Below are 13,194 nucleotides of genomic sequence, written 5' to 3' on the forward strand. Positions count from 1 at the left end.
CTTACTTTTTGATGGATTGCAAGAGAGGAAATATGTCTCACAATGAACAATGGACGACGTAAACAGGTCCTCAAATAGCCCAAAAAGATGAACAAAAAAAAAAGGACAACGCTTGAATACCCCCACAGAAAGCATTTTCAAGCTACAATAGCACGCAGAAATGATTTTGTAAACATTCTCAGACTATTAATACTCAATTAGATATCAGGGACGACCTCTGGGTTCAACGGCAGCTCAAAAAGCTAGGAAACTACTATCCATATCTTACAACTGTAACGGAACACCTTCATACGTATCAAATTTAGTATCAAATTTGCAAAAGAAGAGGGAGAAAGGGGGTGAGGAAATCTGGAAAATCTCGAAAGCTTTGTAAAGAGAACAAACACCACGTATTCAAAGGCCAGAATGAGGAAAGGACTGTATAAAGTCAAATGTAAGAATTGTAAAAAAATCTATGTTTCGGTCGAGCCTGATAAGTCAGAGACATACGAAACAACCACCGTAATGTCATCAAGTTTTCCACCATAATAAGAGAATCCAATCTCTTGTGCTGCAGTAGAAAATGGAGTTTGCCTTTCCCTGTCCTGCGCTCGGTGGCGCGCCAAAGCTGCAATTTTTTGTGCTGTCAACTCAGGGGTGAAACCTGATGTCACTGCTGCACCAACAATTGTAGTTATTTCACGTTTATACAAGTTATCAAATAGCCCATCTGTTCCGGCAACAATGACATCTCCCGGTAAAACTGATATCTTGAAAACCTGGCCAAAATATTTAAATCTCATTTAGTATCTCGCCAAGTAGGAAGTAAATTTCAAGATATTCTGACTTCTGAAAGAAATTTACGAAGACTCCTGTCGGTGAAACACTATTAGCGTGAACAATTGAGATGATATTCTTCTCGAGACATTCTTGATTATAAAAGCACCATGTATACAAATTCACTTGCACAAAAGATCAGTAAGGAGTGTTCCACTAAATTACCTGACCGGAACTTGGAAGGTCACCCTTATTTCCTCTTTCCAGTTGATAGGGGAAATTGAATCCATGCTGCTGGACTGGAGACTCAAAGGTGGTGCTTCCATCTCTGACCACAATAAATCCACTGTCTCCAAGATTTATGGCATGCAGAAACTGTGGAAGAGAACAAATATGCACAGATGACCATCAGAGGCATCAAAACTCTTCTCAAGTTCAAAGAGGGAAAAAATTTGAAGTCTATGCAACCTCCAGTACAACAAACTAGTGTCTTAAAGAATCATTAGCTTTTTCATCATCGCTTTAGGCTGTAATGTGACAGCCAAACCAATCCAATATGCAAGAGTAGGTCTGAAGAATTGAACAAACACTAATCTACCAAAAGGCATGCAAAGAAAGAATGAAGAAAATCAGGAGATTAAGTGTAGTTAGGCAAACTAATGGCGCACTGTTCTTTCACTTGTACTCAAGTACAATAGCATAACCTTTGCCTTTACAGTTATTTTCTGCAACCTCCAATATTCTAGTGGTCCTCAGAGAGAATCTCCTTTCTACTCAGATATGAGGTTTGGTCTCTTGCAGCAAAAAGTATCAGTGCCAAACCGTCGTCCCCTCTATCTTATAGGAAAGATAAAACAGAATTTCCCATCTTTGCCTCCTCTATGTGCATGGCTCTGTGCATGTCTTTTACAAATATAACACGAGTCGTCATCCATAAACACCACATAAATGTACTTCACGGTTTTACACTTTCTACACTTAGAACAGGAAAAAAAACACACCAAGAATGACATATTCTGCCTAAATTTGCCAAAACATCAGGATAATTCCCCTCTAATGAACCCCAACAAATACATTCATCTACAAATCACCAATCAAAAGTGGTCACATCCAAGTTGAAAATGTTACTACAGCCGTTTTGTTGCATGCACGTAGGAGCAATATTTTCAAAAGACGTAGTACAAGAAGAATATGTGTGCATGGACAAATATTTTTGGTATGAAGTTAGTAAGACCTGGTCTTTTAGCACAATGATGCAGGCTGTTGAGGAACCCACAGCATTTGTTTCCGAGTGTGCTTTCTCCAATACGTGAGCGGGATCAATAAACTCCCCGGGCTCATTTTTAATAGCATCCATTGAGTTAGACATGAGTTCACAAGCATATTCTCCAGCATTAATCCCAACCTCCGCCCAACCACCAACTCCATCTGCCACACCAATTGCTTGCTCATCCGAACAGATGAAATGAGCATCCTCTCCACCTGTTTTTTCTTTATCAGGATGGGGTAGGTAGCATGATCCAGAGTGTAGCTTCAATGTTCTGTTGCTTAGAGATCTTCTGGATTCAGCAGTAGTAGCCAACCAACATTAAGGAAAATCACAATACTATATCGCCAAACTTATTAATGCTCAATGCGACTCCGACAAACATAGAACTGTGCATCTCTAATAAACTTAAATTGAAAAAACCATTCAGTAGAAAATTGAAGCAGGAAATGATCATCTTTGACGCAACGACTCACTGCTAAGATTTATTTACCTAATAAGTAAAAAGACAAAATTCAAGCAATACCTTGTTTTGATTAAAAAACGTAAATATTTGATACTCAAACCAGAATAACGAATCTCTACAATAGCCACAATATGTGAATATGCAAATCTTTGACTTTTCAACATCATGACGAAAGACAATGTTCTTTAGCTATCAGAGAGAAAGTTTCCCTTTAAAACATGCTAAAAATCAGAAACCATACAAAAGAGGAGAAAAATCCATTCCATTTTGAGAAACGATGGACACCCAAGTTCGACAACTATGTCTTTTCACAAGTCACCACTTTCATCCTCCTTGAAACTCCATGACTTATATGAGTTGGAAGAAGCATAAATATAAAAAATCCTGTAAACACTGAGTCGAGGATCACATTATTTTTTTATTAAGTTCCGGCCTGCCGACAAGCTAAGCTCAACTAAAGAATTCTCTGTCTGACAGACAAACTGCTAATGTTGAAGGGTCACCATATACGATCTTGACTGTTGGAATATAGGACCTGGATTATTGTTGAATATCCAAACTAATTTAAGGTCAATACATCGGGACCATACACGACTGGCCATCTGGTTTTATTTAATACAACACCTTGGCTAAATTTGAAGTTAAATGAACGCACCAAAAATTCTTCAGGGAACCGCTACCTTCTGGATTAACAAATGTATTTAACTATAATCAATTTTGAACCATTGAGCATAATAAAGAAACTGCATACAAGAAAAATTTTTTGTTTCTAAAACTAACAAATAGATGGGAACAACTGGATAAGACAACACAAAAGGTTAGAGCATTTACTGGTCTGGTGGTATAGCAAGACTTGATAGCTGTTCGTCGAATGAGGTTCCGTTGCAGAGTACATCAGATGCAGCCCCAGTCGAATAACATGGTGATGATGAGGAACTGCAGCTTCTAAACCACGACCCAACAAGGGCATTCGAGCTGCGACATTTCCATCTACCTCCAAGCACAGAAAAAGCACGATCAGTGCAGCAGCTATTGGTTACCCCATTTCTCAAACTCAGACTAGCTTTTTGACAATTATCGAGACCTCTATTGCCAAAATACATCACAACAGGTTTAGCAAAACTCGAAACATTCCCACAACCAGAGATAAAAGTATCCATAACAAGGTCTCCAGGGGCAGCCGTTGAACTAGAAACAGCCATGGCTCCACTAAATTTCCCAAAAGCTTGAGAAGACGGGCGCGATACAACACCACCACCACCACGTGTCTGAGAAAATGCCTCAACGGCAGAATGCTTGGTTCTACTGTAAGTATAACAAGCCCCAAATTTCTGACTTCTTTTTACTGCCAAAGATTCTATTAACTTGTGGGTTGGTGCTAGTTTCACTCTTAAACCTCTCTGAACCCCAAAATAAAAGGCAGAATTCGGTTTGGGAAGCAACCCTGATGACATATCCTATTCCCCCTCAGCTCAACCCAATTCGTCCATTAGATGAACTCCAAACTTAGCAAGTCTGCATTGTGAGCCAATTCCCTTTAATCCTGAGAAACTTTACATCCTACTCAACGATAACTTTGCCTGCGCAAGCAGCAATTTCCTGCTACCTGATTACAAAAACAATTGCATTATAAAAAGATTCATTCGTTTTTCTTTTTCTTCTACTTTCGCAAGATGAAAAGAAAGATACAAGGGAAAAAGGAAGGCATGGGGAACCCGGGATTTCGGCAATTCGGGCTTGACTAGGGGCGGATCGAGAATCCTGTCTGGGGACAAAATTATCGTTGGAGAGAAGAACAGCCGAAGTCCAGCGCTTAATGGGGGCTAATATCGCAGTCAGTCTCAAATTTCTAAGTTTGACGCCCGCCAGCCCAAAAAACTGAAAAACGGACAAAAACGAAGCGGTGGCTCAGAATGAAGGGGAAATTGGCGTTTGGATTTATATTTGTTTTTGGTGAGTTTTTTGGGAAATATTTTAGTGTAGCGTGTACTTAAGATAAAAAAAAAAGTGATTAAAAATTAGGTATATAAAAATATTTACAAAAAATGTAATAAAAAATTTCCAAAAAATCACAATCCAAATAAGGCGTAATTTTTTAGTCCCTTTTTAATAAGAAATCATGTCAATTTTGTCCTATCAAGTTTTATTTTGATTAATGTATCACAACATACTCCCTCCGTCCCACTTTGATAGTCTTATTTTTCTTTTTCGTCTGTCCCAAATTGTAGTTCAGTTTCTAATTGAAGAATGTAGTTGTATTTTAATTTTCCTAAAATACCCTTATTCAATGTAAGTTGTTGTTACTATAAACCTACCCCATTTAATGAGAGTTGATTCTTTTTTTACTATCAATTCAAGTTCCCATAAAGTTATACTCTAATTAATGTGAGGGTATTTTAGGAAAATAGCCACCTAAATTGATTGTTTCAATAAAGTTAACTACTTTTTCTTAAACTGTGTGAAAAAACAACCAGAACTATCAAAGTGGGACAGAGGGAGTAGTTTATAACACTGGAAGAAGATGACCTATAACACTTTGACACTCATAAAAATTGACAGTAATTTTTGAAAAAAAAAAAAGAATTAAGAGGCATTGAGTGAATTGTCTAAAATACAGCAAGTATTATTATAGGGACTAGGGAGAGCGCAAAATTGGAACACAAATGTGCATTATTAATCCCTGCTTGCAAAATTGTCTTTTTGTTGTTTATCCACAATTCCCGACTTTTGTGTCCCCCAACCCAACTTTTGGACGACATTAGGGGCTTATTTGTGCATGCAAAACTCGTGCACCAAGATGCTATCAGTGTGCAATACAACAACAGGCCCTGTGACATGTAACACAATTCCAATTGTTTAATCCAGCACCAGCATGATTGTGTGTTTTAACAGTAGTGCCGTTTGTATTGTTATTTTTAAAAATTTTTATAAAAAAAATATTATAACGATTGGATTTAATATATATGAGTTAAAATAATAATAATTAAAAAATATTATATTTTTTTTTTCTGTAAAAAATCACAATTCAAGCAAGGGCGCTTGACGTTTACAGTAAAACGTAAAAGTTTTACCGTGGATGTACGAGATAAATAATCTTTCTGTTTGGATTGTAAGTTATTTGGGATTATTTGGGATATTTTTACTGTAGCACTTTTTGTGATGTGATGTATGTGAGATAAAAAGATATTGGGAAGATAAAAAGGTGTATTGAAAATTATAAAGATGATGTAAGCAAATAAAATTGGGGAAATATGAAGCAATCCAAACAATCCAACTTACGCGCCACGTCGTGTTTAGAAGCACGAAGAAGCAGAGGCTTTGGCCTGCCATGAATTGTTCGCATGGAGTAGAGTAGAGTAGGTGACACGTTCCCTATACTACAGAGGCCGTGCTACTTGGCACGGAATTCTGGAATAAGTACAAAAGTTAAACCCCACTTTACTGCTCTCTAAAGGTCAATAATGTCTCTCACTCATCCTGATTACTCATTTTACACAATCCGTCTGCTCTGCACAAAAACAATCACAAAATTACCATATTTGTTTTCATAGGGCCCGCATTTCTAAAGAAATTCACCACTCCTAGCTAGAGCTGTTCGAACCGGGTAGCTCGCGAGCCAAGCTCGATTCGGTTCGATAAGGGCTCGATTCAGCTCATTTACTGAGAGAAACGAGCCGAGCTCGAGTTCAATTTTAGTCTCATGTAATAGACGAGCCGACTTATGCTCGATTCGTTTAAACTCGACAGGATTGAATAGTAGGGTCATTAGCGTCATTTCATTGTGTATTTGATACTTTTATCTAATTCATTCTCAGTTTCTAGCCCTACTTTTTTCTTTCCTCTTTCGGTCGTGCCCCTAATATTCATCTCCCAAACGAGCTCGACCTCGATAAGATTTTGAACTCGAGTTCGAACTCGAATTTTCGACCGAGTACAGCGAGTCGATCTCGAACAGCTTGTGAAGTTCGAATTACTAATCGAGCGAGCTCAAGCTAGCTCAATTAGATATTCGAATCGAGCTCAATTATCATATGTTCGAGTTCGACTCGATTAACAGCTCTACTCCTAGCTATCTCTTATGTATTTTTTTTTTAAACCCGACTCCACAAGAAGACTATATAATGTTGAGTCAAAATAGTTATCCGTCCTACAAATGAGATACTCGTTCAAGCTTGGAGTGCAGAAGCAATTTCTTATTCGTGTAGTCTCTAGCAAGTAATGGAAATATGTTGATGCTTCCACCCCCAACGTACAAAAATAATTACTCCCCGGTTTTCTGGTTGAACCGTGTAGAAGAAAAAATTATTGGAGGCTCAAGGGTCATGATGTCATAAATAAACCAGTAGTAATTAATCTAATCTGATCTTGGATTATCAGTAACCGTACCGAATACTGGACCATTCACCAACATTGTGGCCGATTGCTTTTACTCCTATCTTCTACACTATTATACTCACAAAAGTGCCACCATTTTAACATCATCTTACATATATAATCAAAAGTGTTTAAAAGGTCTCTGGACCTTTGGCGACTCATATTTCACGGAAAGGGTCTCTTCAACCTTGATAGGCAGCAGAGCAAACATTAAAACCGACTCACTCTCACTGCCTATACTGTAATGCTTAATTTTTTAAGGAGCATCGCCGGGCCAAGAGTCGCTATTTGCTGCTGCAAGATTAATTGACAATAAAGCTCGATGCCACCTCACAAATCACACTTCCGAAATGTCAACTATGAAAGCCTTGACTTTCATGAAAACAAATGTTCTAATTGCTGTCATGATCCCCTTCCCATATCTTTACCAGAGTACTCGCCGCTGCCACCAAATGATGCCGCTGCAGCAGCAGCAACATCAAGGCCGCCACCAATTGATGTCATTAAGGCAGAAAATCCGCCTGATGGGCCTCCACCAGCTGCCATCCCCAATCCAAGAAGGTCAAGGGTAGTATGCTTAGGACCGAATACAGATGGAGTCCCCAACATGAGTTCCTTCAAGCTAGACCCACCGTCACATGGCAGCCCAAGTCCCAGGCCTGCTGCCAATGATGCACTATCAGACTCAATTCCCCTCCCACTCCACTCCTGCTGCCCGCTCGAAGCTGACGCCGAAGAAACAATCCCGAACCCTCTCAGGAGTGAAGCATTAGTTGCTGCTGCTCCAATCTGAGCAGCTTTTTGCAGTAATGCTGTTGCAGACATGGCAGGTTGTGGTGCAGGCGCATACTGCCTACGTTCTTGCCCTGCTGTTCCAAAAATTGATGAACCGTGACTTGTAGCAAGACAGAGGGATATGGGTTCCGTAGAAGAAGACGCTACGACTTCAGATGCATTCTCAGGACGAGCCACAGCTCTAAACAAGTCGGTAAATTCAGGTGTTTGAGATTGCATGCTTCCCGATGTTGTTGATGAGGCAAATAAGCTTGCAAACACGCTGCTGCTAGTACTTCCATGACTGCTTGAGCTGCTGCTGCTACCACAGCTGCCGGTTAAGCTGGTCACAACAGATGTTTCCTCTAGAATCTGAGGTGGAGCGGGACTTTGCTTGGGATTTTCAGGTCCCTCTGTTGAATTAAACAAATCATATAAAAAGAATGAGGGAAAAAAAAAAAAAAGAGCATTCCCTGGTAAAGAAGCAAGAAATGAAGAAAGTATAACCTTTCTTATTAAAGAGCTTTGTATATGATTAAAAGAGATTCAATAATACCCTCCTTTCTCGGCATCAACTTTACTTTTAGCTTTTGGCTGGATCTCTGTCCATTCTCTACCAAAAGATTGCTTAGATTCAATCTCAATTTTTTATTCATAGTTGAGATATGATGGTTTTCCCCAATTGAAGTTAGTAGTAGTTCATCCTTGTTCTTATAGTAACGGAGTAAATCTAGTCAACCATATATGCAGATAACAACAAAGAAGAGGAACAGACAAAAACAACTAGACTCCAAGATTAATAGACAAAGAACAACAACAACAACATTTTGCTTTTCTTTTCTTTTTTCCCGGCAAAAGTATGATATACATCCGACAAAACCCGGAGTACAGAGCTACATAACTACCCATCATCAGCAGTAGGTGGAGGAGGCTGAGCTACAAATTGGCAGTTTCGAGCAGAAATACCTGGATTTTGAACAGGCAAAGCTGAAGATGCTAAAGCAGCTGGTGGAGGAGGCTGAGCTGCTACCGAAGGTGGTGGTGATGAGGATGCAAGTGTTTGAAGCTTCGGCTCCTCATCATCAGCAGTAGGAGCTGGAAGTGCCTCAACTGTCTGTGCTTTTGCACTCTCCTCAGCTAATGCATCACAAAAAGCTCTATGTGTAATAAAGCTATCCCTCCTGCAATCATCAAACAGACATTAACATCATTCTTGAAAATAAAAAGAAAAACAGAGGGAAAAATTTATCTTAACAAGGTAGGGAAAAGATCAGTTAACCTTGAAAACAGAGTCCCACAATCACATTTATATTCTCTAGTTCCACAAATCTTTGAATGAGCTTTCCAATCAGACTGAACAGCATATTTCTTCGAACACTTGTCGCATTTCCACTTCTTTTCGCCATGTTTTCTGCAGAAATGCTTCTTAATTCCGGTCAAATCGCCCAATGCTCGAGAAGGATCATGGTGAACACAGGTGAGTTCAGGGCATACATAAACTCTCTTCTTGACCTCTTTGCTCGATCTCTGCCTAAGTTTCCAAGGCAAATTATGTCCTCTCCGATGCAGCTGCAAATTCTGGTCCCTTTGGAACCCTTTATTGCAAATTTCGCACACAAATCTATTTGTTGCCAACAGAGTCTTTGGTGACAAAGCAATCACCTCTGCATCCGGATCTAAGAGAAAAACAAAATGAAACTTCAGCAATAAGCAAAAACAGATTACCAGTCTTTTATGTTTTCCTTTCTGGCTCTTTTACCTGGCATGCCTGGGAGATTTCGTTTTTTCTTGGCAGATGATGTAGGAGGGGCTGCCGCTTGATTGCCTGAAGATGAAGCACTGGCATCACCGGAAGCGGTAGAATCATTCATGACAGAAGAGTTATCCATATCGGCAGGCATGGAAAGAGTACTGGAGTTGTTAAAAGGGATTTTTAGACTGCTAGAAAGGGAAATTTTGGGGCATTTATGCTGCAAAAAAACTTTTAGGATATAAAGCTCCTTTTTCCTTTCTACGGCTTATGGTCACAGCACTCAGCACTCAGACTTGTGTATCTATACACCAGTCAATCTAATTTAAAAAAAAAAAAAAAAAAATCTCCTAACTACCAACTACGATCAACTTTTGACCACGACCAGATCAGAAAATGAGCTAATTAGCAAATCCCAGTTCACAGAACCACCACCTGTAAGCTCTGCAAATAACGGAATCAGAGTCGCCAGAGAATTATCGCCGGTGAGCATGACATGAGTATCTTCAGCTAAAAGAAGATGAAATTTTGCTGTACTTCATGAGGTTTCTAGAACATGGACCTTAAATCTAGGCAGCTGTTCACCTGTCTAATAACCAGAAAACATTTCAGCACCGAGCTTCTTGAATTTCCGATGAAGTTTTCTCCGATGAAAATGCCGGAAATTGGGCTGGGGAGCAGTACTTTCAAGAAGACGGCTCAGAAAACTAGATGAAAGAGGAAATTTAGGAGGGCAGAGACAGAGAGAGAGAGAAGAAGATGTGAAAGTCTTCTTGTGTTTGGTCTACAGTCGTGTATTGTTTAGATAGAACAGGTAGCCGATGTGGATTTGATTAAAGAAGAGCTAATAAATTAATTAGAAATCATCAACTGTAAATGGGGAGAAGGGCGAAAGATAATGACGAGTTAAGTTTTGTGGCTCACTTTTTAACCACGGTTTCATTGTTGACCTGACCATATGGTGTGGTAGAGTTTCAGAAAAAAACAGAAGAGTTTAATGATGGTGCAGAGTGCAGACTGCTAGTGCTGTTCAAAATGTTTTCGACGTGGGATTGGGACACGTACGTTTAGCTTTCGATAAAAATTAGTGATTATTGTAGTGTTTTTTCAGAAAAAAAAAAAAGAAAGCTATAATATTTCAGAAATATTTTATTAGTGTAGTTTACAGAAATAATAGTGTATATTAAATTATGCAAAAATGCATGGCAACCTTACAGTCATAATAGTGTCCGGACCCTTTTGATTTTTCTTGCCATGGCCTTTACAATTTTGACTTTCAATTATAAATTTCTGCACAATTTTATTTTGTGATATATAATTTGTGTATTAAATTTTTAAAAACAAAATTTGGTAATTGTTTGTTTCAATTAGGCTTCACGATGTATATTCAAAAACTCTCGTTTATTTGTTAAAATTTATTTGCTTACAATATCAATATATTTTTTAATTATTTTTTTATTTCGCATATATTATATCAAAAAAGAGTTACACCTACGTACGGCGAATATAAATGCATTCTCGTCTCTAAGTTGTAGAGCGAGCAAAAGGGTTTTATGCATAGCAATTATGTGTAATTTGCACCGTCGAGTGCAACCACTACATTCTATTCTATTGTGGATTAAGAAATGAGGACATGTGTCATAAGTAATCATCCCATCCTCTTACTGATTTATGCTCTACGTCCAGTCTCCATTTTACACATCCCCTGTAGCACCAAACGAAACATGAATCTGGCTCTCTAATTCCATCTCCTAATAAGTACTAATAAGTTGCTTTATTAAGACTAATCGTCTAATCATCATTCACCCTGGAGGTTTTTTCCCAGTGAAAAATGCCTTATCCCACAAGAAAAGCATCGATATCATTATTGTTAGACTTTTGATGAGCGAGACCGTCTTTCATTCTTTTCCTGCTCATATTCTCTCCGTCAATGCCAAGCTCTCTTTTTTTTTTTGGTCCTTTATTTTTCTTTTCCATGACTTGCACAAGAGAAAAACGGAGCGGGAGATGGAATAGGCTGTGGGAATCAAATACCGGTTTGAAGATCAGAGAAATAAAACTCTCGCCCATTGGGCAGTGCGTAATTCTCTACTATTTTTCAATTTAGCAAGATTATGAATTTAGCTGAAATGATGCATAAACAGGCCGCCCGCATATTTCATGAATTATAGCTAAGCATAATCATCACGTCATCTTTGATAGAGAAGAGTTATTTCACTTCACTTACAAAAACAGATTTTGTCGGAGAGAGGTGACCAGTTTTTCGTGTTTACTAAACAGAAAACTATACTCCTAGCAGAGATAAAAAGCAAAGGCTATACGTAGCCTGTCAATCTAACCTAATGAGCGAGTTTTTATAAGCTTAAGTTCAGCTCATTTTATTTGAAATATTTTCGAGTTTCGGGCTATGAGTTTCGGGTTCATAAATGTGAAATTCATACTCAACTCACATAATATTCGGGTTGTGAGCCTTAATCGAATTTAGTCCAAACTCACTTATTACTCCTTAATTTTCTTAATATAATTACTATAATTATTAAATTGTAAAACTAATTTAACATTTACAATACTATAATATTAAAACTAAACATGAACAAATAATAGTTCTTAAAAAGTGTATAAACCAAAAATTTTCAACAATATTTATATTTAATTCGTTCAAAATGCATGAAAAAATAAGATAACTATTTAAATCCAAATATGTTTGATGATTTGTGTTTGTAGACCAAAAAGAAATCAACCAATATTATGTCAATACAAAAATTTACTCAATCAATAAGAAAAGTTAGAGATTTAGTTATGCATTACTAATATTGGCTCTTAAGAAAGCTCCTGGAAAAGTCTTTAGATGTATTTTTGTGTTTTGTAATTTATATATATTTAGTATTTAGTAATAATATATTTGAATATATTATTATACATAATATCAAATATAAATATTATATATATAGGTAATTAAAGGGCCGGACCTATATCGGGTTTGAACCTAATATGACCCAAACTTGACTCATATTTAATTCGGGCATAATTTTTAGGCTCAAACTCAGACCGGTTCACTAAAAGATCGGGTTCATCGGGCTTTTTGTCTGGCCGAACGAGTCGAGTTCAAGCTGACCCAACCCCATTGACAGTCCTAGCTATACACTTTTAACAGAAGTGTTTTTGGAGTCGAGAATCGAAAATAGAACTAACGAAGTTCAATTAAGAAACATTAGGGTCCAATTATTGTTTGGATATTGGTTTTTCACAGAAAATTTTTTACCTTTTTTGTGAATACATCTCTCAATCACCTTTTTATTTTACATATATCAAATTATTGTAATACAATTTTTTAAAAAAATTTATAAAAATAGCAATCTAAATGGGAGGGCGGCACCATAGTTTTAGTACAATTATCAATTATACTAAAGTACACTTTCAATAATTATGCCAAAAGATAGTAAAAAATATATGTATAGTGATCTTTTTGTTCCTTTACTTATTGTTCTTAATAAAAGAATTGAAATCATTGTCAAAAAAGACGAGGGACGATCATATAAATTTGAGTGACCTAACAGTCTAGTTCAATTAAAATTTAACTAAGCATACTCTTAGTAGTGCTAATGGTATCATATACCACGTTTTGATACTTTACCTGTAATTCTTTCTTGCCTTCATTCAGCTACCTGGGCTAAAACATCGTCTAGCTAATATCGACCGGGTCTTTGCATTCACATCACTAGCATTGCTTGATGCGACTGGTAGCTAAGTTCGATCGATTTGAATCGGACCGTGACCGACCTTATCCTTTTCCTGTCGGGCAAAAAG

At 37.7% G+C, this 13,194-nt stretch overlaps 2 protein-coding genes across 4 annotated transcripts; both read right to left on the reverse strand.

Annotated features, from left to right (window-relative positions):
• Positions 1–161: 161 nt before the first annotated feature.
• Positions 162–4,370, reverse strand: LOC113777629 (probable protein phosphatase 2C 80). Of its 3 annotated transcripts, none has more exons than XM_027322784.1 (5): positions 4,205–4,370; positions 3,321–4,095; positions 1,991–2,312; positions 982–1,131; positions 162–758 (listed from the first exon to the last, which is right to left on the reverse strand). In XM_027322784.1, the coding sequence occupies exons 2-5, from the start codon at positions 3,941–3,943 to the stop codon at positions 453–455; spliced, it is 1,401 nt and encodes a 466-aa protein (XP_027178585.1). In that variant the 5' UTR covers positions 3,944–4,095; positions 4,205–4,370; the 3' UTR covers positions 162–452. The 3 variants fall into 3 exon arrangements, with proteins under 3 accessions (XP_027178585.1, XP_027178583.1, XP_027178584.1); XM_027322782.1 differs by having other exon boundaries at positions 1,991–2,315; XM_027322783.1 differs by having other exon boundaries at positions 1,991–2,315; positions 4,179–4,370.
• A 2,447-nt stretch (positions 4,371–6,817) lies between these two features.
• Positions 6,818–10,185, reverse strand: LOC113777978 (zinc finger protein GAI-ASSOCIATED FACTOR 1-like). Its single transcript, XM_027323214.1, has 4 exons — positions 9,397–10,185; positions 8,917–9,313; positions 8,604–8,818; positions 6,818–8,050 (listed from the first exon to the last, which is right to left on the reverse strand). Exons 1-4 carry the CDS (start codon positions 9,536–9,538, stop codon positions 7,266–7,268), a joined length of 1,539 nt encoding a protein of 512 aa, XP_027179015.1. The 5' UTR covers positions 9,539–10,185; the 3' UTR covers positions 6,818–7,265.
• Between the last annotated feature and the right edge of the window lie 3,009 nt (positions 10,186–13,194).

The sequence above is a fragment of the Coffea eugenioides genome, chromosome 7 (assembly GCF_003713205.1).
Source record: "Coffea eugenioides isolate CCC68of chromosome 7, Ceug_1.0, whole genome shotgun sequence".
Taxonomy (NCBI): domain Eukaryota; kingdom Viridiplantae; phylum Streptophyta; class Magnoliopsida; order Gentianales; family Rubiaceae; genus Coffea; species Coffea eugenioides.

What these genes read in the sequence shown, in the direction of transcription:
- LOC113777978 (XM_027323214.1), bottom strand. Translation starts at nt 9,538, where the DNA reads ATGCCTGCCGATATGGATAACTCTTCTGTCATGAATGATTCTACCGCT. An exon ending in AAATCTCCCAGGCATGCCAG is followed by an intron (nt 9,314 to 9,396) that starts GTAAAAGAGCCA and finishes TTTTTCTCTTAG; the next exon opens with ATCCGGATGCAGAGGTGATT. An exon ending in TGTGGGACTCTGTTTTCAAG is followed by an intron (nt 8,819 to 8,916) that starts GTTAACTGATCT and finishes TGATGATTGCAG; the next exon opens with GAGGGATAGCTTTATTACAC.
- LOC113777629 (XM_027322782.1), bottom strand. Translation starts at nt 3,943, where the DNA reads ATGTCATCAGGGTTGCTTCCCAAACCGAATTCTGCCTTTTATTTTGGG. An exon ending in CTTGCTATACCACCAGACCA is followed by an intron (nt 2,316 to 3,320) that starts GTAAATGCTCTA and finishes TGCTGAATCCAG; the next exon opens with AAGATCTCTAAGCAACAGAA. An exon ending in ACCTTCCAAGTTCCGGTCAG is followed by an intron (nt 759 to 981) that starts GTAATTTAGTGG and finishes TATTTTGGCCAG; the next exon opens with GTTTTCAAGATATCAGTTTT.